The sequence below is a fragment of the Pimephales promelas genome, chromosome 23 (assembly GCF_988280905.1).
Source record: "Pimephales promelas chromosome 23, fPimPro1.hap1.1, whole genome shotgun sequence".
In the NCBI taxonomy this organism is placed as follows: Eukaryota; Metazoa; Chordata; class Actinopteri; order Cypriniformes; family Leuciscidae; genus Pimephales; species Pimephales promelas.
Window position 1 is genome coordinate 10,783,024 of NC_142791.1, and position 27,959 is coordinate 10,810,982.

The following is a 27,959-nucleotide window of genomic DNA, read 5'->3' on the forward strand; positions in this document are numbered from 1 at the left end:
TATATTTTGTTCTCTTTAATCAATATATAAATCCACATACATGAAATAAAACACATAATTTGATAAAATAACAAAAATGTAAGTACAAATTGTTTCCAAAAACATAATAATAGGGTTGCAAACAATTGGACCAATCCTCATTTTCTACAAAGAAAAGGACCTTTATTTGTAAAGTCTTGTTTAAATAGACTTTGATTAAAAAGCTAAAAGATAGAAATTAATTACATATAGACATATTTGGAAAGATACCATAATCAATGCATTTTCTCCGTAGGCAGTAGATGCAAAGACATTCCACACTGGCAGAAAACTAAGACTAGTGGAATTTATGTCAGTGCAATTACTGTATGTGTTATATACTGTATGTGTTTTCTAGCATTCTGACCAATAAAAGCATATCAAGTAGAATTTAATTGCTCTAAAATGTTTTGATTATTTAAAAAAAAAAAAGTGGAGCTGTGAAATGATTGGTTAAACTGTAAACAGTTGTAAATGCTCTGTTTGTAAATGTAAATTTGCATTGGCAGACTTATTAGCGGCCAGACTACAGAGCACAGTGATGCGTAATTAACTGTGACCTGAACCATTTCTTCAGTGGCAATCTAAAAGAGAATCTGTTTATTAGCTTCCTCCATGTATGAGGTAGGTATGAGTGGGTGCTGCATGAATGCAAGGAGGACCAATGATTGTCATTTCTGCAAAAGCATTACTCCAATCACATTTAAATGCATCTCCAATTTGCTTGACAACTTGAAGGTATAGCTAAAAATGATACTTTTTTCAGCATCCTGTTTCACATGATAAAATATCCCTATAACCGTGCATAAAAAGGCTTTGGTGAGGTTTTTAAATCATAATGTGCTCTTTCTGTCAAAATAGGAATTAAAGAACAATCAAACTCCAAAAATCAAATTTGAAAGGGGCTCATTGTAACAGCTTTAACATTTTTTAATTCAAATTCAGTTTCATCAGCAACAGCAGGGTGCAGAGAGTCCTGTATTATTTATTCCCCTTTGATTTTGAACTCCAGCACATCATATTTTTAGACTACATTTCTCTTCAATGGGGTCTGGCCCATCCTACAGTTAATGTAATGTCCATTAGTCGGACATAGCAGTGCGTGTTCTTAAGTTCCAGTGTGCTTGAGTGGTCCCGAGACGTCTAATTAATTGTGACAACCCATGTCACCTTTTATTCTGACCATTAAGATCTGTGTTGAGGGGAACCATGCTGTGTCCAATGCAAATTTGAGAACATACAAACATTTGGCTACAGTTTTGACAAACAAATCTAAACATCTTAGGTGTATCAACACAATTTCGGACTACTTAATAATAGTCTAGGGGCTAATATAAAAACAGTGCAGGCTGATCAGGATGAATGGTGTACCTACTGTTAATGATCAGAAAAGCACAGTGTTGGGCTCTGGGTTTGGGAATGATGTGAAGCTCTTCCGAATCTCATGAGCAAGGACTGATTCTTGCTCACAGTGGGGAGGAAGAATACTGGGATGTTCAAAGAGTGGAACCGATTCCTTCAAACCAGCCAGAGGGTAAAGACCTTGGGTCAAAAAGACAATAGAGATGAATAAAACCATAAAGAGCTCAAGAGCAGATTTTTTGAACTGGTCTTCATAATTTGACTTTCACAGTCAAAAAGAGTTGCATTATTTTCAAGGTACAGTTATGCTGTATTACATAAGGATTAGTATATTCATATAACACTGTATTTGCATGGTACACCAAGGTGTGTTAAAAGGACACCATGGTAGTACCATGGTACATGCCTACAAAACCATGGTATCGCCAATGTAACATGTCCAACAAACATGTATTTAGTGAAGGAACAGCTTTTTACTGAGTTAAAATACAAAGCAAACATTTCTCTTACTTTTTTGTTTCAGGTCTGCATCTGGCATGCCATGATCTTTGGTAGTTCTGCCCAGCTTCCCTTGACCCTGAAGATCTCTTCGTAGACCTGCTTTGCTCATGGACACTTTGGCATCCACAGGATGCATTTGGATATAAGTAGAGTCCCACTCATAAATCTCATCCACAGAGCCTCTTCTAGATCTTAAGTCGGAAGATAAAGTAATGTGCGATGTCGTTGAGTCCAATGTGACACATGATGACACACATCACTTTTTGTAATAAAATTACCCATAATAATCTAAAATCCTTCAAAACCACTTTTAAGATAAAGACAAAGGAAAGCCAGTGTTACCTTTCAGGCCCATGTAGAGCCACCTCATCTCTGTCACTGTCCTCTGTGGTCTCTGGAGAGCTGGTGAGAGGGGGGCTGAGAGATAACTGCCTGCTGTTAGGGGCATCCATGCTGCCTCTGCCACTGCTTTGGCTTGCATAACTTCTATAACTTCCCTCCGTCTCTGAACTCTTCCTGTATCTGTTAATTTCCACATCCACCTCCTGCCCATTTTCAACTTCCTCCCCTCTTTCCACCTCTTGGCTCTGGCTCTGTCTTCCAGATGGCAAGGCTGACAGAGAGGGGCCATAAGACAGAGGCCAGCTAGAACCCCCTGGAGATAATAAAGGAGTATGGGTGCTATGTCCTGATCCTAGGTTTTTGCTGGATTGTGAGTCAATGATGGAGCCATCATGAGATTCAGAGGCCTGAAGATGTTGATTTTGTGTTTGACTTTCTGAAGCCACAGATGAATCTGTTTGCAATGTGGGACTACTTTTAGGCTTATCTGCCACAGAGTTGGGTCTGCACGGAAAGGGGGACATTGTAGAATCTTGACTAAGTGTCAGCGAATCTACCCAAGCATCAGGGGCCAAAAAATGGTCCTTGAATAATTTAGAGTCTAAACTATGCATGCTCTTGTGCCGATTCCAATTGTTTGGCCCATGGGTCTTTGTCTTCCTAGGCATTGTTCCAGAGACATTTAATGTAGATACGGTTTTGCTTGACCAATTGTTCCACTTCTCCTGGTTTCTTGTTCTCACATGTCCTGACTCTTCTGATCTGTCCTTTTCAAGCTCTGATAACTTGGGTCTGTCATAGTCTAGAGTCTCATAACTGTGGTCCAACCGCTGTATGGACCTTGAATACGGAGACTGGCTCTCAAGATCAGGTCCATCCACACTCATCTCGGAATTATCAGTAATTGGAATAATCTGTCTAGTGCTTCTTTCTATGGCCCGCTCCCGCTGATCATCTAAGGATGTACAAAAATGCGAGTCAAAATATTGTTGCTTTCTGCTAGAAGTCATATGGGCTCTATTTTCTACAGCAGTTTGGGTCTTGTCCAAATTGTAGTTTAAGGGTTCATCCATTACACGACCAAAACTTGAATCAACGGGCGTCCTGCTTCGTCTTCGGTCCCATGTTTGGGATTTTTGGTGTTGCCCTCTGTCTAGACTTCGAGACCGTTGGTAGTTGGATCTCTGGATGGTATGATAACCTTGTTGATTCTGCCTATACTTGCTATCCTTTCCATTAGAGGTATGTAGGGGTACCAAGCTTGCAGAAGAAATCCTGTGTCTTTCTTCCCACGGAATGCAAGAGGCAGCTCTTCCCTTCAAAATGCTGGTTTTCTCAGATAAAATGCCTTGTCTTATGGCTTGGTAGTTAATCCGAGGTGTTGAAGTCTCTTGACTTTTCCAGACTTTACCATACTCATTATCTGTCTCAGTATCTGATGGATTTCGATCAACAGTGAACTTGCGCAGTTCTCTTTCAAGCTCCTCTCTCTCACGAGCCAAAGTCAAACAGCGACTTAAGTTTCCTTGTTCCCTCTCATGCTCCATCTGCAAAACGAGGGTACTGGCCGCAGAGTGGTTGGTACCTTGTTTCAGGGACCGTTGACCCAGAGTACTTTCTGAGTGGGGATAGAGAAAATAGTCACTGCCATCAGACGAAAGACTTGTCTGGTCTGGTCCATTCAAGATCTCTTGCTCCCGAATGGGCATGTAATGGCCATTTAACGAAAGGTGCTTAGCCATAGCTTGTGTTCTACTGGAAGAAGGAATATCTGATCTAAAAGGTGGAAGATCCACCGAAAGGACAAAGGGTGGCTTTTTTCTTTCATCTATGTAGGATCTCAAAGACTGGGATTTCTGAATTTTGAAGCTGCTGTTTCCATCTGATGACCGATGGGAGTTTTGACTTTGGTTTCTCTTAATCTGAGAACTGACAATGTTGTCATCTTCAAGAGCATGGACAATAAAGCGTCCATCTGGGCCTCTGTGGATGAACTCCACAGAGGACACAGGGGCAAGCGATGCCCGTTGGAGATGGCTCTCGGGGAGGGAATGGTGGGATGGAGGATTAGATTGAGGCAGGAAATGTTGGTGCTGGGCATGGCATTCACTGCCACCAGACTTGTCAAGGGAGGAGTGATTGGAAGAGGAGGAAGTGTAGGAGACTGGACGAGCTGGTAGGAGCCTTTGCTTCAGGGTGTTGTCATGGCTGGTAAGGTTAGGATAAGAATTTAGTACATTCTACTATGAATGGAAAAATTTTAGACTAAGAAAAATGGTTTTGAGAGGTGATGGTGGAGCACTTACTTAACAGAAGGGTTGTTTTTTACGGCAGGAGGGAGATCTAATAAGGGAAACAAATTTACAATGGAATGATTGTCAGGATAATTGAACATGCATGAAAGGTAATTTCAGGAGTGAGAGCAACCTCAACCTGAGGCAGACTTTAAAAACAGTTCTAAGCGGTTCAAAGTGTTGTTTCTTTACCCTTGACATTCTGCCTGCGCCTTCGGCCCCTTTTGTAAAAAATTAAACAAACTATTGCCAGGGTCAGGATAAGGGCAAGGCAAAGTAGTCCCACTCCACCTATGACACCAGCCATTAGCCTATCAGGAAAGTCTAGGAGGCGGGAACTGGCTGGGTGCGTATTCATTCCTGTGGAGCCCAAAGAAAGTGTAACATTTAAAAGTTGGATGGGTTGAAACAGTTTGAGGTTTTCTTGAAAATAGTTTGTGTAAACAGTGTTGTGCAAATTTCAATTATTAAATTAGAACATTTTCTTTAGAAAATATAACAGGCCAGGGAACAAAACACAGGAATGTGTGAACCACTAACCGATGGTGGAGACACTGATTGATGGACCGGGCATGCTCAGCTGATCTCCATGCCGAGAAAGAAGCCTCAGTTCATACTTGCAGTCCTTCAGAGAGTAATACACCATGAGGAAATGACAAATAAGGATGAAAGAAAAGAAAGAAAGACAAAAAGAAAAGCAAAAATGGCAAGTTGATTCATGAAGATTTATTTGAGAATATTTACCTTACATAACCCCTGAAGAAAGATCTGACTCTCAACTGGGCTAATGTCCTCTTTCAGATTAACCCATTCCCCACCCTCAAGGCGTGACTGTATGATAAAACTGTCAATGGGTGGAGACTGGGACTGGGGTGCTGACCACCACAGAAGAATTCCCTCTGAACTCTTATTGACTGAGAGATTTGTAGGGGGTTCCAGCTTGGCCACAACAGGACGTGCATCTGTAGAAAAATATTAAATAAGGAAGAGATTGAAATGAATAGCGTGTTTTTATTCAATTATCCACAGTGTGTTACATAAACATTTATGGTGTATTTAATTTAAGTCACCATGAGGTAGCCAACACACAGGCTAATTGTTTTAAAGATGAATAAAATAAATATTTTTTTTGATTTTATCCCATATCTATTGGCTTTGATTATGCTAATGTACTCCTAAAAGTTGACTATATTAATAAAAAATGAGGAGGCATTCATATTCAAATGTACAGGCTTTCTCTTCTTTCTATAAACCATATTTATCCAACAAAATGCCATCCCCCTAATGCCACACGCCACCTAATAGCAATATTATTTAGACAATCGGGGTCCATTTATGGGCATAAAAGTAGGCTGGTTAACTAATTTCATAGGGTTTTTAGAGTATAGAGTTTTTATACACAGATAATTTTTACCCATAGTTGTGATGGTGGTGATCTCACTGAAGGGTCCAGTGCCAATTTTGTTTTGAGCCATGACACTGAACTGGTACTCAGTGGCAGGAAGAAGATTGGTGACCAACAGACTATTCTCAGAAGAGAGGTCTGAGAAAGACAACCACTCTTGCTTTTCCTCTAGCCTTACTGCTGACACCTGCTTATACCTGGAAATATAATGTTCTCATGAGTTTTTAAAAACAGACTTATGAAGACAGGCATAAACCATCCAGTGAAAACTTGGCTACTAACTTATCTTAAAAAAAAAAAAAAAAAAAAAAAAAATCAGAAGCATGGAATTATTTCAACTATTTTTACAATACAATTCTAGCTAACAAATAGCAATGTAGCATGACAAAATGCTACATGACTTTTTAATTTTTAATTTTTTTTTTTGGATTGTACATGCAACTTTGCATTGTATAAATTTAACAGACAAATGCTGCCCTTATTACAATATTATCTGAAAGGCTACATTTCAAAATTGTTTCCCAACATTTACAATGATAAACAGACACCAACCAGACGGTGAATTTCTGGGTATATCCTCCATCAAAGCCAGCCACCCAGGAGACATTGACTTGGTTAATTCCTGGGATCACAGATACTGAAGACACTGCATGAGGACTTGTACCTGTGAAACAGAACGATGAGCAAAAAACAAGATATGTGTGACATGAAGTGCGACAAATGTGTGACATATGAGCAAGTTCAGAACTACGCAGGACTACTCATCTACAAGGCAAGATTCCCTTTAGGGCTTTTATTTGGCTTTGAATGCTTAACCATGTAATAATTCCTGTGTTTTAATATTTCTTGTGATGTAAACACTTCCCTTTTTTACAATTAGAAGAATGCTGTGAGTAATTATTACTGTTACAGTAAACATCACACTAACATAAGAATGGCCTAAGGGTTGCATGTGGTAGTGCTGACCCAGATGCTTCTAGACTTACCGAGCACAAAGACCATTGTTCTGAAGGAAACAGAAGCCACTCGGTTGGTGGAGCTGCACTCCCACTCCCCCTGGTGGTCCTTACTGAGAGGATGTAAAATGAGGGAGCCATTCACTGCGACAGTGAACAGTGAGCGAGAGGCTGTACCAACCTAAGAGGAGCAGTGCCATAATCAAGCATATAATAAGATTAAACACCCATTTTAATTGAAAATTTATTTCCAGCTGTAATGGGATGCATTACAATATTTGTACACGGAAGTACAGATAGACCACAATGCCTTGGACTACCGACCTGAAGCTGCTGCCGCGATTTACTCTACTGGATGTTAATATCCAATATAGGATATGCATATAGTTCGTACCCAATTCTTTTTTTTTTACGTTCTGAATTATATATAAAAACTTTATTTATAAATAAATTTCACTGTATATAATCTAAAGTATAAAATAAATGTATGTACATTTTTAGAATAACCAATTTCTACATTAAACACAACAATATGCCATCGCATTCTAGACTCTCCTATGATTAAAGACGACAGTTCCGGTTTTCTTCCCACCGGAGCCATTTCAAAATGGCGGCTATGTGAAATCAGCGTATTATCAACTTAACGCGAGTTGTACTTCGACACGACACAGCGAAGATGAACACAATGTTTGAGGAGAACGTGCAGCTGTCAGTCACCGCGCTGATGTGGATACTGGCATTCAGAATCACAGATTATTCTTTTTGGAAGTATGACCAACATAAGAATTTTCACTGGAAAATGTCATCTAAACTAGTAAGAAACATTCCCTTTTGTTCTGGTTCTGACATTGCATTAAATCGTGCTAATTAAATCTAACAATCGCTTATCATCGCAAAACCGTGCAAATTATAGTTTGTTAACAACGTCAGCATTGCGTGACTACATGTAATGTCCTTACGATATTATCCTTGTTTTCACATGGGGCTAGTTGCTGTCTCTTTTTTTTTTCTGTAGCCATTCCGAAGTGCGAACAAAGTCTTTTGCATTTTACAGCAAGTCAATCGGTTATGTATTTTCTCAAATATGTATTTTAGATAATTTTTAACCCAAAAAAAAGCTACGGACTGCAGATTTAACATGACATAAATGTTCTGGGTTAAATGTGTTTAGCTCAATCAACAACATCTGTGGTACATTGATACTGTAAACAGTCTTTCAACTGGTTAGAAATGATCACAGATGTACTTATTTTACTTTACTTACACATATAATACAAATAACTGAAAAGGGGTAACATTTGTTTATTTTAAATACTGTTCTTTTGTGTGTGATAAAAAGAATATGATTTCGTAACTTCACTCTATAGACAGGCCATGGCCATGGGAATTGAGCTAGAGAAGACTGCAATGACAATCACCTTTTTCCAGCTGACTTTTGGAGCAGGGCTACCATCCATCTGGCATGGAATAACAAGCATTCTCCCCACTTCCTGTCTGTACTCCTTACGAGGTGAAACTTTAAATGACGGAGGATCCTAAAAGATGAAAACAAAACATTTTAAGGCTCCTCAATTATAGCTCAAAAACTCACACTGACCATATTTAATTTATTTCCAAAGCATTCCACCACTGTTTTTCCCTCAACAACAATGTAAGACAGCTGTCTAATTTGTATTTGTAAATTTTTATATATATATATATATATATATATATATATATATACTGTATATATACACTAGAAGAGGACATTTGGCCCTCACAAGTATAGCCATTCCTGTACACACACACAAACGTGTGCGGTTCAGGTAAACCCTACATTATGGGGATAAAATGTCAAAGATGGTGATGCTTGTGATTTGAAAAAAAAAAAAAAAAAGTAATAAATAACAACACTCAGTAAAGCCTCACCTCTAGTATAACAGTGCTGGGCTCAGACTGGCCCATTGTCCCAAAGCTATTGTAGGGTGTACACACATATACACCTGCAGCGTCATCATTAGCTGTTGCTATGACGATAGAGCCTTCTGAGGTCAGTGTCCATCCAGGATACTGTTGAAAGAATTAATTTTTTTAAATAATGTTCTGGAGAAATGTGAGGTCTTTCTAAAGTATGTCATCAAATCAAAATCAATATGTCAAGGATTAGTAGTTTAGAGAGAAAAAGCACTTAGAAGTAGCAGTGTTCTCATACAAATGTACATATAAAAGGTTAAAGTTTTTTCTATGCATAGTGAAAAAAGCAACTAACAGTTACTCACCATGTCTAAGTCGAGCGGTTTGCCATCTTTGATCCAGTCTACATGTGATAATGGTGGTTCAGCTCTGACGGGGCACGCAATGATACCCCTCATGCCAGTTGGGAGGAAGGTCAGACTGGGCATCTGCATCACCTGTGCTGGGTCTGTTAAACAAGAACACAGTTATCAATACGAATTACTATAGGGTCATATGTACCCATCATATATATATATATATATATATATACTATTTTTAAAAATGGGGCTGGTAAGATTGATTAATGCTTTTGAAAAAAGCACCAAGGGGGCACGTGGCTGTGGTTTAAATTGTATAATTATGTGGTTTAAATATTGCACATCTGGAATGTGAAATGAAGATTCAAATTCAATAACATCACCTGGATGTGCTACATCTTATGTATACATCATTTTGAACATAATTGTTGAAATAATCGTACTTATAATTTCTTATAAATATGGTTAAATAGGGTTATAATAGTGTAGGAAATCGTATACAAGTGCAGGCAAATCCATGTTCATTATTCTCATTTTACAGCATGGTATGTGAAACACTTACGCTGCACAGTGAGTATGGCTGAGGCAGAGGGGGACACATGAAGTCCATTAGTGGGCATGCAGGTGTAGTTCCCTGAATCCGCTGGAGTCAAACGTGATATGAGTAGTGTACCGTCCACTATGATCTTAACGCGAGACTTCAGAGACCTAAAACGAACACGCAGGTGAATAATACATAAGCTACCTGTCTCTGTAAATATTAAGAGGAATGTTGACAGATTTAGAACATAACACACTCAATGTGGTGAATGTCTTCTCCTTGTCTTTGCCACACATAGGTCATGTTGGGTGGGTCAGCCTCAGCCTGGCAATTCAACTTGGCATCCTGGGACATGTTGAGAACAGTGTCGGTTGGAGGGATTACGATCACTGGAGGGCCTGTTGTTAGAAAAAATACATAACATTATATAATTCAAAATGTAGAAAAATACTTTCACCTGTTTCTCCTTGTGAAAAAAGTACATTTTAGCATGCTTTTAAACAGAGTCTTTAATATTAAAATAATATAGTTTAAAAATATATATACTTAAGTGCAAACTGAATGTAATGTTTCAGTAATGTTCTGAATGTTTTCAGACAATAATGTTTTATCACTTTATTTCCTGGTAATTAAACCCGTGACTTGGCACCATACTGTACTCTTTGAGCTACAGACCCTTGTGACAGAGAAGTGCACTTAAATGTAATATAATGCAACAGCACCACTAGATGGCAGAGATTGCGCATTCATTTAGAAAAGCTTACAGTTAGACATTTAGAACATAATGGCATGAGCCAAAGGGGGTTAGAAACCATCACAATTAAGGGGAAACTAACCCCATCCCTCTTTTTTGGCTAATAGTCTTAAAATATTATTAAATGCCCCAAACAAAGCTCTGCCAATCAGTTACATGGCAGTCGATCAACTAAATGTACTATCTGTCAGAAGTAATCCTATCATGGCTTGCGTTCACGTACCTGATTTCGTTCAAATCAGTTATTATCACAGGGCAAATGTTATGCCACCAAATCAATATTAATATTAATGATAAAGACTGATGACAAAGATTTATTCTGGTCTTCCCAATGCTTTTCGGATTGTTCTAATCAAACATCAATGCTGACTTACCGATGACTTTGACCTTTGTGGTGTGAGTTACAGTTCCTTCAGTGTTGGATGCGTGACACTGATATTGGCCTGATGTTTCTCTGCTCACAGCCTGGAAAGATACACTTCCATTCATGATCTGTAGGATTAAAATGAGAGATATGAGAGAGTCTGTGAAAGCCTGGAAGAGAGTAGTATAACCTGATCCATTGCATTTGGGAATTTAAGCCAATGAAATCAAAAATGTAGGTTTTGTTGTTATTAATAGATGTCCGTAAAAAGGTCAAAGAGAATACACTTTAAAAGTTGACAAAACAAACTTCTTTCTTTTCCATGAAAAGAGATGAAAAATGCAGATGACTCATGTTGTTTGCAGGAGTGTATACATATTTTTGTCCAATCAAATGCACTGTAGAATGAGCAATAAGAGGCAGCAAATCATTTTTTTTTTTCAGGCTGTTATGTGAAGTAAAGGTTATAGGCAAATAAAAAAAAATAAATAAATAAAAAAAAGACAGGCATTTTGATATGTCCCCACCCAAACTTACAGGATTCATTTCAACCTTTTTCATGGACATTTTTAAGTGCAAAATCAGATGTGATCATGCTAACTAGTTAGAAATTCCCACCTTCACTTTGTTTTGAGGTTGTATTGGTCCTCCATCTTTAGACCAGGATATTGTAGGCCGTGGATTCCCCCGGGCAGCACACTTCAGGGTAACTGATCTTCCTACAAATACTTCAATGTCAGGAGGTGAGGTTTCCATAAGCACAGGAGGTGCTAGACATGAAAGTAAGCAAAGAAAACAGTCACAACCTTTCAAAGAAGGGCGGAGATTCATTAATGATCAAATGTGATGCTATGAAGAACGAATATATTCTCCATGAGAGAATATCTTTTAAAATGTAATTTATTCCTGTGATCAAAGGTGAATTTTCAGCATCATTACAGCAGTCTTCAGTGTCACATGAGTTTATACTCAAGAAAATGTTCTTATTAATGTTAAAATCAGTTATGCTTCCAAATTTGTTAAGCACTGCCCTCAGCGCTAATCGTACTTTATCAACTTTTTCTTTTTTTTGCTTTAATGAAAGGCACAGTTGAGTCAAGCCAGCCCTGCAAGATGTTCTTTCTGCTTGGCGTCCTGTGGCTCAAACAATTGACAAGTTGAAAACTGAGCCGAATATGAGCACAGGCCTCAGATGGCTTGTTTTTATCTGGCCAACACTGCGTCTGAGTGTCAGAGAACGGCCTTAAGGTGTGGGCGACAGTGACAGAGCTGCTTCTGGAACAGGTGCACAGAGCACTGTCTGTAACAGGTGCATGAAAACAGGCTGGATTGTGTATTCATTCATTGTTCACTGCATGTTTGAATGAAGTCAAGGGATGAGCATAATGGCATTGTGTCACTGGTCTGACATAAAGAGAAATGCTTTGATGGTTCAGATTCAGACTGCTTGTAAAATTGGATATCCCTTCATACAATAAATAATTCAGGCCTTCTTACTGGATATGGTGAGTCTCACCTGAAACAAAGAGTAGAGTCCAGCTCCCCTTGCTTTCAGCTTCATCTGTGGTTTTGTCGAGCGGGAGGATCCGGCACTCATACCAGCCATCATCCTCAAGTAAAAGCCCTGTGATCTGCAGTGATGTCTCCTTGATAAGTGACACTCGACCTGGGCATCATCGGGAGAGGGAAGGGTCGGAAAAGCAATGACAAACTTGTACAAAACAAACGTAGTGCATATTTGTTGCAGACATAGCTTTTCATAATAAGCTACAAGGATAGCTAAATATAAAATGATAAATTAAAATTAAAAATAAAATTAAAGTGAGTGCATTTGTGCATTCGAGTTAGATTTTATTTTTAATTAGTTTATTTTTACAAGTATTATTAGTTTTTATATTATTATTATTTATATATAATATATAGAGAAGCCCCTTTCTAAAAGAGCACGAGATGTTTTTCTAAAAATGTTTTTTTCCCGCCCAGCGCCAGAGGTAACAGATACATTTTTATATTAGTATTATTTTTATTCATATTCATTATAAGTAGATTTAAATTAAGTTCACAATTGTATTATCAATTTAAAAGAAACATGTAACATACACTTGGTATTTGTGAGTTTGTACAAAACAAACGCAAAACGTACATATTCTGCAGTAGACGTATCAATTATACTTATTTCAACAATTATTTATTTCAAAAATTACCACAAGCTACAAAATATATAAATATTAAACAAAATTTGCAACTATCTTTTGAAGTGTAAGCACATGTAAACGATTTTGCTTTTAAATAAAAAAGTTTGTATATTTCATTATTTTGTTGTAATCTATTTAAATTAAGTTTACAATTTAATTTTCTATTTAATTAAAAAAATACACCTATTAAAAGTAATTGAGAGTTCGAACAAATGAAGTATATTTTTTTCAGACTTAAATCAAATTTTATTTCAATAAAATATAATAGTTTTACAGAAATTTTTGTTTAAATGTTATAAACAAATTAAAAATCTAAAATACCCGTTGAGCATTTAAGTGTTCAAATTTAGAATCTATTTCAGTTGGACAAGGCTCAGATAGACTGAGTGTTTAGTCTAGATCTTTTTAGCATTTGAAACTCTATCTCTCAGTTGCCAGGTGACTGCGCCCCATAGTGACGGTGTTTGCTGACTCACCCCTCCCTCCCTCCTCTTTCTTCTCGCTTTATCTCCCTTTCATTCAACCAAATGAGCTTTTCAAAGACTTGTTTGTTTCTCAAAATCTATAGTCATTTAAAGAGACTAGCGGTCAAAATCTTCACCACAGGAGCCACATCAAAAATAAAACTGACTTAAACTGAAAATCCATCATCTGCAAATACGTGTGCGGCCGATGCATGGTGTGTACAGCTATGATGTATTTATGAAAACAGGCGGTGACAGCGATCATTAACTGAGCTCCCAAGAGGAGAGACTGTGGAAACAGAACTGGGCATGAGATAACAGCTGAGAGCATCATGGTCCATCCGCGCCTGTTTATTTTACCTACATGGAAGCCAGAGGTCATGGAAAAAGGGACATGGACAGCGTCCCAAGGGATTTGGGATATATAACCTGTTGCTGTCCAGCCCAAACACCCACAAGCCAGCACAAAAATGCTGTCATGGTACCTGCTGCCAGTGGTGTGGATTTGAATTTAGTTGCCATGGTGACAGGGATTAAAATCAGTTCGGGGGCGGAGCTTAGAAGGAATTTAAATTCTCAAGTTCCTCGATACAAGACTGAGGAGAAAAGCTGAGTTTCATTTCAAAATTTAAGACAACATATAATAGTATAGAATTCCAAAGCTGCCAAAATAAATGCATAAAAAATATAACATATTTATTGATAATAAAATTGATAATAACATATTTCAATTATTATTATTTATTTTTTCATTTCTTTGTATATTTATGTATTTATTCATTATTGTGGCAGCTTCCATATAATAGCAGGGAAATCACAAAAGTAAAGATAAAATAACTTGAATGAGAGCAATGAGGTTAAATGGAGAGCAAACGGAGACATCTGCTGAAATCTCTCGCTTGACAGATTGCACTCCTTCTCTAGATAAACAAGTCTCCCCAAGAGTTTCTGAAGAGATCTCAATTATGTCTCACACTCAGATTTGCAAAACTTTGCATTCGAAAAAAATATTTCAATATGAACTCAAATATTTCTCATCAAATTCTTTCCAGATCAAATAATCAGTTATGCTATCCATATGTTATAGAGCTACACTTTGTCAAATTGTCGAATGTCAATTTATGTTATTTTAATTTCTCCTAAGCAACTAATGGGGGAAAAATCTGATACAACATAATGGAGAACTTAGCTCACCTCTGAAAAGGCAATCTCTTTGGGTAAACTAACCTTAGAGAGCATAGAGTTTATGCCGATTTATGAATAATAAAAACAGGACTGGGAAGTATCTCTTAATTAACAACCATCTACTGTATATTCATTTTTCACCTGTTTCCTGGTTCAGCAAAGATTAATCTGGAGTTTCACATGCAAGTATTAACTCACTTGTTTACTTATGACATACTAATCATTTCCCACTGCAGAGATCACAGCCGAACAAACACACGCTTGCTCTGTTGCTTAGTCGACGAAGAGTCAAATCTCAGGAGAAACTAATATTAGACTCCTTATTGTATGGAGCAACATATGCTGCCATTTGTCTCTATTTGCTTCATCATCTGAAATCAATGTTAGAACAGGTTTCTGCATCAGAAATGCAATTATTTTAATGGGTTTAAGAAAAAATAATGTTTAAAAAGGAATATGCAGGAAGAATGACCTGTAATAATGTCTATTTGAGTAATATTAGTCACCACTTCCACCTATTCAAATTTAAAAAGGTTTGCTGGTTGCAGGTTTAATTCAACCAGTCTAATGACTTGAGGCTATGAAACTTGGAGTCTAAATCCTATCCGCTGCCTTGTATCCCAGAGCCATTGTGTCACCTCTTGGCACAGGTTTCCCAGGTAGGGACTCTCCAGTTTCAACTCAGGAAAGCGAGGGTCGGGTTTCACACCATATAGTCATCGTCTGTTTTCTTTTTATTGTGTTTCAAGACACTGTTATCTTTTGAAATTTGAATCATCATGACGGGCTACTGGGAAGCTGCTTGGTTTGATCCAACCAATGGGCTTTGGAAATAGCGTGCTGCTCATTAGGAGGGTTTTTGAATGCTAGACGAGGGGGATGGGTGGTCATTTGGAATAAAGAGCTTCACTCTTCACTGCAATCTGTAGATCTCGTCTACTTTGTGAAGTAATCTTATGATATCACAAATTCCACCACTGCAAGAGTCCAATGCAATTTTAGGTTTCTAGAAAGTTGAGTGTTTTGTTGAGTGTGACAATTTTACAGAGTGGACACGCGAGACACTATTTCAGCCATGTTCTAAGAACGTTTTGCTAAGGTCTGCTATTTCTGTTCTCTGAATGTTTAAAAAGTTGATTTTTATGAGTTTTCTTGGTTATATGAACATTACATTTTATCATTCTGCACACATTATGGGAACGTTACATTTAAACGGTCTCTGAACATTCTGTGATATTTAAAAGATGCTAGATGAATGTCCAACTAAAACGTTTAAGGAAAAAAAAAACACGCTCAATGAATGATGTATTAATAATTATTTTGTGTTAAAGATTTGAGAACATTATTAAAGACCAGATAACTTTCTATTAACGTTACTGGAAGAACGTTTGTTCATAACTTTGGGAGAACCTTGCAGGAATGATCTCTGTTAGCTGGGATATAGCCTAAGGCAATGAAATTCACACCAAGCTCACCCTTCACCTCTTCCCATGCTTCAATTCAACCCCACCTGCGGTTTGGCTCCGCTCAAAAAGTCCTGGCTTTACAGCTTTTGTTTCTTTTCCTTGTTCCACATCACATAAAGCGACATTTGTGACGCCCTATAACCTTTATTCGGCTATTGGTGTACATGAAGCCATTCATTCCCGCCTTTAGTTTACTTGAACAAATGTGAATAAAATGATATTCAGTGTTGTTCAGTCTCATATGAGTTACATAAAAACATGCTAAAAATGTACAGCCAAACATTTCCCGATAAACTATAGCTTGTTTTTCGTTGTTGCTTAAAATTAGATACAATTTGCTTACAAATCATTGCTCGTCACACAAGAAAATGAATTTCTTTGTAATACATTGCTTGTCACATAATTCTCTAACACAATTATCGCAAAAGCAAATTCATGTCTCAAAACTATTGCTTGTTAAATTTGCTTATTGTCAGTCAGTTCAGTTTGTTTTGTTTTCATTGAGTCACGTTTCCTTTGTCTAGTTTCCCGCCACTTATGTGTTGTCATGGTTACTGATATGATTAGTCTTCTTAGTTCAGCTGTGTCTCCTTATTAACCTTGTTTGTACTACTACTCAAGTTCCTTTGGTCCCTCAATTCATTGTTTCGTATGTTGGCTTGTTATTCTCAGTTCATAATAAATCTTATGTTTTTTTTATAATCGTCTTCGTTGCAAATTCATTTAAAATATGTTGTTTGTTGTTGTACATGTAAAGACATTTGAGCATGAACTGTTGCATGTTGCACAAGTAAACAAATCCACTTCGAAAATTTTGCTTGCCGCACAAATAAATTATTTTTTAAAAATCACTAAACTGTTAATCAATTATTTTCGCACAAATATATTTTTTCAAATAACTTATAAACTGTTGCTTGTCGCACAATTTTTTTAAAAATCACTTAAACTGTTACTTCTCACAAAAATAATAAAAAAAACGTGCTTGTTGCACAAATAAAAAATGCACCTGTTGCAAATTCACTAAAAAGATGTTAGTTGTTGTTGAACATGTAAACAAAATTTATGAGTGAACTATAATCCATTGCTTGTTGCATAAATAAATGTGGTTAAACCAAGTTATTAGTTGACTTTTTCAGTTTTTGCTGATGCTCAATAGGTTTGCATTTCATCGCCCAGGCAACAACAGGTGCAGTGCTGTCTTCAAGAATTTGTTTAATTGCAAAGGGACCTACTGCGTTCATGCATAAACTGCAGGGTTGAACCTGTCATTCGCTCACTGTGTGGAAGGTGCGGACTAATCCAAGCACAGAAACTTGCAGTGTTACCGAGGCAGCCTGTTTCTTTCTATGTTAGAGCCATTGTCTTTTTAAGAACGGGGAAAAAAGGTATTTTCAGCCATTGAAAGATATTTCCCTGTAGACACCCTTTGTATTCCAGCACCAAAAGACACAATAGGGATTTCTGCAATAAGAGGGGGAGAAACTAGCAGGTCCCACAGAGCACACAAAAGAGCAGAGTTACTGTAAGATGAGACACTCTATGACTGAAGTGGTACTCAGGAGAACAAATTACGAAAGATGTGAGAGACACCGCATTGTGGATAGTAAGATGTGGTTTACAATACGGCAAGTCCGGTTCAGCAGCGGTTTCGAAATGAAGTGCCATTTTAAAATTTTCCATGATATTTAAACATTGTTCCATACCAAATCTAACATTTAAAATTAGTTGAAATGATATTCAATTAATTATAGAAATAAATCCAGTCCTGTCCAGTATATATATATATATATATATATACAGTATATATAATAAAGAATTGTTAGGAACACCATTCTAATACTGTGTTTGACCCTCTTTGCCTTCAGAACTGCCTTAAATCTTCGTGGGATTGATTCAACAAGGTGCTGAAAGCATTGTTGGCCCATATTCATAGGATAGCATCTTGCAGTTGATGGAGATTTGTGGGATGCACATCCAGGGCACGAAGCTCCCGTTCCACCACATCCCAAAGATGCTCTATTGGGTTGAGATCTGGTAACTGTGGGGACCATTTTAGTACAGTGAACTCATTGTCATGTTCAAGAAACCAATTTGAAATGATTCGAGTTACGTGAGGTGCATTATCCTGCTTTAAGTAGCCATCAGAGGATGGCCATAAAGGGATGGACATGGTCAAAAACAATGCTCAGGTAGGCCGTGGCATTTAAATGATGCCCAATTGGCACTAAGGTGCCTAAAGTGTGCCAAGAAAACATGCCCTACACCATTACACCACCACCAGCCTGCACAGTGGTAACAAGGCATGATGGATCCATGTTCGCATTCTTTTTTCGCCAAATTCTGACTCTACCATCTGAATGTCTCAATAGAAATCGAGACTCATCAGACCAGGCAATATTTTCCAGTCTTCAACTGTCCAATTTTGATGAGCTCTAGCAAATTGTAGCCTCTTTTTCCTATTTGTAGTGGAGATTAGTGGCACCCAGTGGGGTCTTCTGCTGTTGTAGCCCATCCGCCTCAAGGTTGTGCGTGGTGTGCAAGGTTTTGTCAAGCCATCATCAATCTATATCATTATATCTCATAATTTAGAATCCAAAAATACAAAAAATAGTCCGAATTATGACATAAAAAGTCACAATTACCCTCTTTATTTTACAAGCTTCGAAATATTTTTAATGCACGGTTGCAAAAATTCCAACCTTTTTTATGTGTCTAAGGTTGCTGACCCCTGCAATAAGCTCTCAGCGTTAAGGCACTTACCATCATAGTTGGGATGCACTCGAAGATTGTTCACTCCAAAGTGCATGAGGATGGGGATATCGTAGTCCTGACGCACCCACTCTATGACATGCTGAGGGGCAGTACTGCCCTTGTCCGGGGCTGGTAGACTGCATGTCAGCACAGCAGTGTCCCCTTTCTTTGCACGGACGTGGGCTTCAGCTGCACTTGTGTGAACTAAAATGATGAGAGAATAAGTGCACATTTTGTAAGTAAAAATAAAAGTTGTGAGTATTGTAAGTATAATAATACAACATTATTTTAAAGTGCAAGAAATTCAACGCCATATATCAAAACAAGTTGTGTTCCATATTTGATTTTGTTTGGCCACACTACCAAAAGTTTGCATTAATTTCCAATGCTGTCATAAAGAGTACACGCGAGGAGTACAAGTGTGATTTTTTTTTCCAGGACCATTTAACCTTTTTTGAATCCATACTAATTGTTTCCATACTAAGTTTCGTACCACTCTAATGAAAAAAAAAGTTGTTTTTGATTGTTTTTCAATCAAAAATGACCAAAGAACACCAGAGGTTTAAACCAGTGACTTTGATCCTGCATGTTTGTGCATATCAGTTGTAAAGTAGTTACTGTAAAATACTCACTGAATAGGGATAGTACTGCAACAATGACTTCCAATAGAGGAAGAATCTTCAGTAGCATGATGGGGATTCATACAGATTCACATACCTACAAAACATCAAACATAGATCAGACAACAACCAAACAAACCTCAACCACGGTGAAAGCATACAATATGTCACAAAAATCACCACACCTCTCTTGCTTTACTTGTTTCTATAATCTCAGAGGACACAGTAGGATTATGGGATCTTATGTACGGATTATATTGTATATATAACCACATTAAATTAGCACAACAACATCTGCTTTGAACTAATTAATTCATGACTAAACTTAAACTGTAAAATGAGATTCATGCGCTATGACTCAATCTACAAGCGACGTGAGATACCTTCAGCTCTAGAAAGATTAAATCCACTGTAACAACTGAAACAGCTTCTCGTTTATTACCAATCTATCTATGCAAAATTAAACGTTGCATTATAATGTAATTCCACTGAAAAGCCTTTTCTTTAAAAATATTATTTATGTCATAAATATATTAATCGGACTGTGGCAACAATTAAGCAGAAAGAGCTAAAACCACTATGAATCTTTTAAACTGTTCAGTAATTTTAATGAATTTATTAATTAATTCAAGTAAATGTATATTTATAATACATTTCTGATATAAATTATACATTATAATGATTTTCTTTTATCTGATGGTGTTGACTGATATTGAAAACATACAAATGCATGTCACACACACTGCAGGAAACTGGTCACATCATGTCAACTTACAAAGTATATACATGACCTGTGCAAAGATGACTTTACAGTGTACCATCAATAATGGCTATGTGGGTAGGAAGTTGCAAGACAATTGATAAAACGCCTTCAGAGAACATATACAACTGCAGACGAATGTCATTGAGTCATCAGTTTAACATTGTGGTCTTTGGTAAATCATTAACACATCAGGAAGCATTAGGTCTGTTAGGTGTCTCTGTACTAAAGCGTGTGATTCGTCCGAAGGGTAAAGCTAACACTCCACTTAGCTCACTGTGAGCCTGTGCTATGTACCAGCGCACAATGCAAACCCCCACTCATTACCCCCTGTGTGCACTGAGCAAGAGCCATTCTTAAAGACTGCTGAATGGGGTCCAAAGACAATCCCACAGGTCACACGTTTCTCACCGCACACTCAGCGACCAGTCTGTTCACTATTCAGCGCCTATTCAGCGAATCAGAAACATTGTGGAACAAAAATCTGAGAACTTAAGTAATTAAGTCATACATTTTTTTGTACAATGTAAAATACACCACATAAGCTCTATGGGATGCTGATAAACCAGTTCTTTTCTGACAAAAGCCAGTAGGTCTGCGTTCTGCTATGGTTTGCTGCCTTCTAAGAGTAGACACCCAGCTAACAGGGAACGGTTCTCACAATGTCCTAGCAAGGTTCTCTCAAAGTTTTGAACTTTCTTCAGGTAAAGTTATCTGGCCTTTAATAACATTCTCTAAACATAAGCGCAAAACTTGTTAATGAGACATTTGTTCGGAAATATTTTAGTTAGACGTTCATCTAAGACATATGAATAAATATTAAATAAATGTTACTTACTATTTAGAACGTTCGGAAATGTTCCCATGTTTGAAAAATGATAAAATGGAACATTCCCATTCAAGTTCTCTCTAAGGCTCACATAAACAAAAAAAGACATATTAAAACTATTTCAAATCTTGTTGTTTTGAACATTCAGAAATACCGTTTCCATATCGTCATGAGAGCATAAGCAACTCCTTCTAAGATCATATTTTTGTTAGCAGGGCACCATCCCAGCTAGACCAAAGTCCTACATAAATTACAAAGCTCACAAAAGCTGTCTTTTTGATTTACTGTTTTACTGTAGTTTCAATAACCAACAGTAAAACCTATTTATTAACCTTTGGGAACAAGGGTTAGAGTACTTGGCCTTTAAAATAACCAGGAAATAAACGTTGTATTATACTGTTTTATGTCTATAAAGACACCAAACTGGGACCACATTGTGGGTTATGCTAATTCCAGGCATTGAAAGAGTTGGGTCGTCCATTCATTCTTGGCTTTTACAAAGGATGGGTGAAACTCACGTCAGTCCATAAATCTGGCTGTGTTGTGAAGGAACTGGGCCAAATCGAGCGTGAAAGCTAAATATAGTCCACTCATTCTAAGCTTAACCTTAATGTGAAAGGATCAGCAGTCATTTGATTATTCATATAGGTCATATCTGACCTATTCTGCATACAAATAAATGAAGATGAGAAATTTACACTGAGAAATTTAGTTTAATCAAGTTGGCTATAAATATGTTATAACATCAGATAAAGGAGTGTTAGGTATGACTGGGGTCAATTTGACCTTAAGTCAACAAGAAATCAAAATTGACACTTTTGTAACTTGTGTTTTCCAGGGTTATGTTATTACAAATACATAAATAATTAAAAAAATAAATAAATGTTTTTTGGTTAAATTAATGAAATAAGATTTGTGGTGAGCACAAATTCAAGATATTTTTTACACTTTATTCTATCTACAACAAAACAATACATCAGTAATACCTCTTTTTTTAAAGCTGTTACTAGTCTTGTAAAATAAGGTTGCCGACGAGAGGTTAAATGGGAGAGTACAAAGGTTGTCAGAACATTAAACGTCACCAGGACGAACAGGAAAACTCATCTACACAATATAGTCCATGTTCATTGTGCTAATAATCACACTCTTACAATTTACTTGAACTTGCAGGGAAAATGCTTTTAAACAAAGAGCGAAAGAGTTGTCAGAAAATTACTGATGGTGACGTCATGTGATCGTGGTGTAGTTCTCTTATTTAGCTTTTGACATCTGCTGATTCACAGAAGTTGTGTTATCATAATGAACAAAACATATAAGAATCATACACTTTTGTTGGTCGCAGAGCTTATTTTCTGCAATAATCTAAATGGAAAACTTTTAATGGGTTTTTGTTGGGGAAATCAGGGTGATGCAAACTTCTAGGTTAGTCTATTGTCATCACTGTAGCAGCGCTCTACATAACGTCCCAATTTATATTCCAAATTATGAAAGTAAAATGGGATTCAAGAGGTGATTCATGACTTTAAATGAGGCCAAAGATACAACAAAACCTCACATGATTGTGCTCCTTTGAGATGTGGCAAAGCAATAAACTAACTCGAGCTTCAAAGAAGCAAAGCAAACATCGTAAAAGACGAAACAAACAAGAGACGTTCACACTGGTAACCTGCGAGACAACTACTAAAGCCTTTAAAACAGTAGTCATGTCATACTGTGAAAGTGAGCTCTACATTTACAAAAGCATTCGTTCATTAGAGCAAATAAACAGATCAGTAGCAGCTGGACTTGAAACTGAGGCTCAGAGCAGATTCCCTACACTGACGAACTCACGGATTTAATCAGACAAATGGACAAACATCGATTTGTAGAGGTCAGAAATGTTAACCCACTTTCCTTAATTTACAAAGCTACCAACAATACCCCTTATATGAACCGAACAGATGATGTAGCCAGATGTGCACTTAAAAAACAATTGCAAACTCATTTTAGAATGATAATAGAGATTTAGCTGCCATATATGAATTGTTTTGGTTGTATTATCAGTTGTATTGTCAGTTAAAATGATCTAAAAATGAAAGAAATGAGATCACTGTTTGTGTAAGGAAACTATGTCAGTGAAGCCAAAAGTTGACCATGAATTTGTCAGTCACCAACATGCAAATGTCCATGGCGCCAACGCAAACAAAACCTTTCCAGTGACAGGAAAAAAGCATGAAGATTGTTAAAAGTGTCAAACAATCAGCCATTTGGTGAAAAGAGAAAGCGCCATATCCATGACAGTGTTGATTACAGATTATCCATTTTCCAAAAAGTGATAATCATTTACAACATTGTGTGCAAGCATCATAATCCATACATTGCATGGTACTGTGCATGAAAGCTCAGTGATTCATGAGACCTGGGATCCGAGTGTAATCCAGGATAATCTGGCTGCAGTGAGCCTGGGATAAAGTGACTGATTAATATCACAGTAAATAAGAGCGATGCCTCTCTGACCGGCGTATACTCTGTGGTATACTGGTGAATTTGACTACATTAAGCATGACTCACTCTGAATGTACGCGCGAGTCACACTGGGCTAACTCTGACAAAAAAGGAAAATCCATTGTCACAACCTTTGTTTACACTCAATATTGATTATTTACACTCAGGAAAGTTTGATCAATAGACGCTTAATGAACTTCAGTAATGGCAAGAGGAGGGAGTGATTGAATGTCTATAGTATGGTGTGTTGTATAAGAACAGGTCGGAAATGGTCAGGTCAGAAATTCATTAGATAAACAGATTTCTTGCCTAAACCTGTTTTAAACTTTGTAAGACTCCATGTTGGGTAGATAATGGTATTTTGTTTGCCCTAACTTGACCTGCCCCCCACACTTGGACCCTTGCAGGGGCAACAAACCACTTTAATTCCTCCACGCTGAAGTGCAACTGGCAGTCAACTGCTAGATAAATACCCCACTTTTTAAAGAAAGACACAAATCACATAGCCAATACAGCGTAAAATATTGCTGGCAATGTACACACATCTTAAGTTTGGCAAATGAACATGATCCTGTGCTTAAGGCTATATAAAAACAGATGGGCAGACAGATAGACTGACAGACAGACACACAGACAGACAGACAGACAGACAGACAGACAGACAGATAGATAGATAGATAGATAGATAGATAGATAGATAGATAGATAGATAGATAGGATATTAATCTGTTTTTTAAATGTTATACTTGTTTTTTGTTTGTTTTTTTAAGTTAACTTAAGTTACTTAGTGTTTAACATTCTGAAACGTTCCCATAATGTTGAATGTTCCCGTAACGTTCGCATAACTACGAAAAAAAAATATTGGACGTTTTAAATTAAGGGAACATTTTAAAAAATATCGATTTTATAACTTATTAGGAACATAAGCAAAACATTCTTTGAACGTATTTTTGTCAGCTAAGCGCTTAAAGATACGAGCGATTTAAACTATTGCCTAAGCTATTCTGAATTTAATAACCGCCAATTACACAAACCCCAAAATTATATGTCAATATCATTTTTAATCAAGAAATGTTTCTTCTTTCCTATCTATCTTAGAAAATAAAACTTGTAACATACTAAACTGTTTTAGGCTGCTGTGTATAGGCTACTCACCTGTATCACTTCATGTATCAGCTGCAGTAAGCAGCGCTGTTTTGCCTTGATGACGGAAAATACCACGAAGACAATTATTCCAAAAGTAAGAAATTATATTCTCTCATGCGTTAATTCCACATCACAAACAATTCTCAAGGGCAACTTAAGAAACTCTGCGAGTAGTATTTATCTTCCTCTAATTTCTATAAATGATGTGAAGAAAACAAGAGCATAAACTTTGTCACTATGGGAGGTTTGAGCTCGCGCATCAGTGAGTGCACCTCTCGCGTTGAGTTCACTCCTCCCGCAGGGGTTTAATCAAACTAATGCTGTGCGCATGCGCAGTGAGCACGCGGTCCAGCAGGAACACAAAAAAAGGGGGGGGGGGGGTGAGGTTGGGGGGTGGTAATTTGCAAAGGAACTCTTCAAAATGTTTTTAACTTTTAATACAGATATATATAAAAAAAAAAACGAGTGATGTGTGCAATTATTCATTAGCCATATACTGGCATAAGTTATTTCACAAGATAACTCATAATACCGAGGTGTGTCTGTTGTACTTTGGTCCAGATTCTGATCTTGTTTGTCATCTGGGCACACATAAATCACTCCTGAGCCTGCAAGCACACAGGATGATGAACAATGACGATGACAATGAACGATGTGTTTGAAGTGTGGGTTGGATCAAATATGGCCTAAGTGGGAAAAGAATGCAACGTGTTGCCATGAATTTCAGTGCTGATAATGTATAGAGTTGTATGAATAATGCAAACATACACAACACTTCATGCTTTACCTGCATTGGAAATCATAGGATCGTTACCCAATAAATGCTGTCTTCTTATGAACAATATTTAATTATTACCATTGTTAATTATTATCACTGTCAATATTAATAGGCTAATCCTTATTATTGTTGTTATTAATATCATTATTATAATTATTATTAGATTATGTCAAATGTCTTAAAAGGAGAGGGCCAATTAGAACATTCTTCAAAATATTGAGTTCAGCAGAAGAAAGAAACTCATACATGTTAAATGAATACAGAAATTGTATTTTTGGTTGAACTATCCTTTTAAAATCATTTACTTTTTATGCGCCTTGACGAGCTCACTACCCCAAGGGCCTTTAAATTTGACAAGGCCAAATGCTCCTTGTTGCATGCAGTATACAATTTTTTTTTTTTTATTATTAAAATGTATTTTTTAATGACCTGAATGTTTTCTCATACTGTCTAAAGAGTTTGCGTGACGCATTAAAAGTAACATTTCAATCTGTGTTTTCTTAGCATCTAAAAGGGGATAGCATGATTGTGTCAAAGCTGTTGTCGAGCAGCAAGTTTTATCGTGGCTGTCAGTACTGAATAGGGACAGTTGCAAAGTTGATGTAAAACCTTGCCATAACATAATATTATAATTGTATGTAGGCTATATTAATAAAGAACTACTTTTAATTGTCAGGTATCTCCCCCTTTTATTTTAGCAAAAAAGTTTTTATTTAAGTACCAACAAATAGCCTGTGTAAAGGTCTGTTTTCGGTATGACACAAGAGAGGAAATGCACAACAGATAGGAGTGTCCTGTTCTGATGCTATAGCAGAAAACAAAGCGAAGCAAAAAGGCACGACACTATGACTTTGCCATTTGTCAAATAACCTTGCATATTAATTTGACAGAATTTTCCATATTTATTTTTTACTAGTGTTTTACACAAGTTCACAAAGCTTTCACAGATTTATTATCAAAAGTTAATGTTGATTTTGTTTTAATTTATATATAGTTTAAATGTACGGCAATAATTTACCAAAACATGATTGTTACGTTTCTCTATTACACACTGGTTTTATACAGCCAATTTAACTAAATGAAGTGTGCAAGTAAAATTAATACATTTTAAAATTATGTTAAAGAAAGATTTTATTACATTTTTTTTTTATGAATGTTGCAACTGTCCCAGTGGGTGTGCTGCCACCTGTTATTGGGTCAGTTGCAGCAATTTCCCTCAGTCTATTCAGGTTATACATATATTATAATATACACATGTTGCAGCAGTGTGGGTGGGTAGGTGATATATGGGTATATTGTATTAAAATGTTGGCTTACCAAAACAAACAGTCTTTGAGAAACTCAAGAAAACTCAAATCCACACTGTATATTTTATGAGATGAAACACTATTCTGAATGCCCCCTAGCGGTAGACAGCTTGATATGCCGTGGGTAAAAACACTTGAACCTATTTACCAGTAGAGGACAGTAAAGTTCTAGTTTTTTTTTTCTTTTTTCTCTCTCTCTTCAGGGCAGTGACATTATTACTACCTCCTCTACATTGATGTCCCCATTACATTGAGGAATTCAGCAAGTCACAGAACCGAAAGTAGGGTATAGCTCATTGCATTCTGACTGGGATACACAAGCAGCACCCAGTTCCTTGTCTTCTGTTACCCTACTTTACATTTTGGCAAATGCAGAAAGTCATCCAAAATATATTCTATGGATAGAAATACTATACAATATAAGACAAAAAAAGGAAGGTAATACACCAGTGTTATTAAAGTTAAACTAAAACTGAAACAATTAAATATAAATAAAATAAATGTTAACTGAAATATCTATTTGTATTAACTGATTTTATTTAGCTTTTTCTCAACATTTCTCATTTTTTATTTAGTTTAACTTGATGTTCTAAAATAACTGAAATAAAAAAAAACAATATATGTATATATACATTAACAAAAATGACAAAAAAAAAACCAAATACTAAATTAAAATGTAAAATATAAAAATTCATAATATTAATAGAAAATACAAAAATGATTCTAAAATAACACCGGTACACCATTCTAAACAACCTACCTATATATACCTATGAATGAGCCAAAACATTATGACCACCTACCTAGAATGCTGTTGGTCTTCTGAATGCTGCCAAAACCATGCCGACCCGCCGAGACGGACTCTACAAGATCCCTGAAGGTGTATCTGGCACCAAGACGTTTAGCAGCAGATCCTTCATCATATTAGAATTATTTCTAAAGGATCGAGTGACAATGAATGGAAGATAAAAATACAGCTTTGCATCACAGAAATACATTATACTGTAAAGTATATTTAAATAGAAAACCATTATTTTAATTTGTAATATTATTTCACATGACTGTTTATATGTATACACAGACACAGGATAAAGACTGTAATACTGTCACTGTCAAACTTTTCAAAGAATATTAATCTTTGAATTTAAAATATTGAATTACTCTATCATTCGAAATTACCTTCTG

The 27,959-nt window shown here is 36.7% G+C and overlaps 1 protein-coding gene across 3 annotated transcripts; it reads right to left on the bottom strand.

Annotated features, from left to right (window-relative positions):
- Window positions 1-27,957, bottom strand: igsf9a (immunoglobulin superfamily, member 9a). 3 transcript variants are annotated; one of them, XM_039676743.2, is made up of 21 exons: window positions 27,578-27,957; window positions 19,483-19,567; window positions 18,860-19,054; window positions 12,306-12,455; window positions 11,408-11,559; window positions 10,800-10,917; window positions 9,928-10,069; window positions 9,693-9,838; window positions 9,137-9,279; window positions 8,787-8,927; window positions 8,297-8,413; window positions 6,909-7,059; window positions 6,475-6,586; window positions 5,932-6,119; window positions 5,262-5,479; window positions 5,058-5,142; window positions 4,710-4,877; window positions 4,530-4,566; window positions 2,224-4,431; window positions 1,891-2,072; window positions 1-1,560 (listed from the first exon to the last, which is right to left on the bottom strand). In XM_039676743.2, the coding sequence occupies exons 2-21, from the start codon at window positions 19,538-19,540 to the stop codon at window positions 1,403-1,405; spliced, it is 4,869 nt and encodes a 1,622-aa protein (XP_039532677.2). In that variant the 5' UTR covers window positions 19,541-19,567; window positions 27,578-27,957; the 3' UTR covers window positions 1-1,402. The 3 variants fall into 3 exon arrangements, with proteins under 3 accessions (XP_039532677.2, XP_039532676.2, XP_088982276.1); XM_039676742.2 differs by lacking the exon at window positions 27,578-27,957 and adding an exon at window positions 24,699-24,956; XM_089126150.1 differs by lacking the exon at window positions 27,578-27,957 and adding an exon at window positions 21,069-21,242.
- Window positions 27,958-27,959: the final 2 nt, after the last annotated feature.

Bases quoted from the DNA above. Each gene is read 5' to 3' on its own strand.
- igsf9a (XM_039676743.2), bottom strand. From the start codon at position 19,540: ATGCTACTGAAGATTCTTCCTCTATTGGAAGTCATTGTTGCAGTACTA. The intron at 6,587-6,908 runs GTAAGTCTAGAA...TCTGTTTCACAG, and splicing joins AACAATGGTCTTTGTGCTCG to GTACAAGTCCTCATGCAGTG. The intron at 4,432-4,529 runs GTAAGTGCTCCA...TAACCTTACCAG, and splicing joins AAAAACAACCCTTCTGTTAA to CCATGACAACACCCTGAAGC.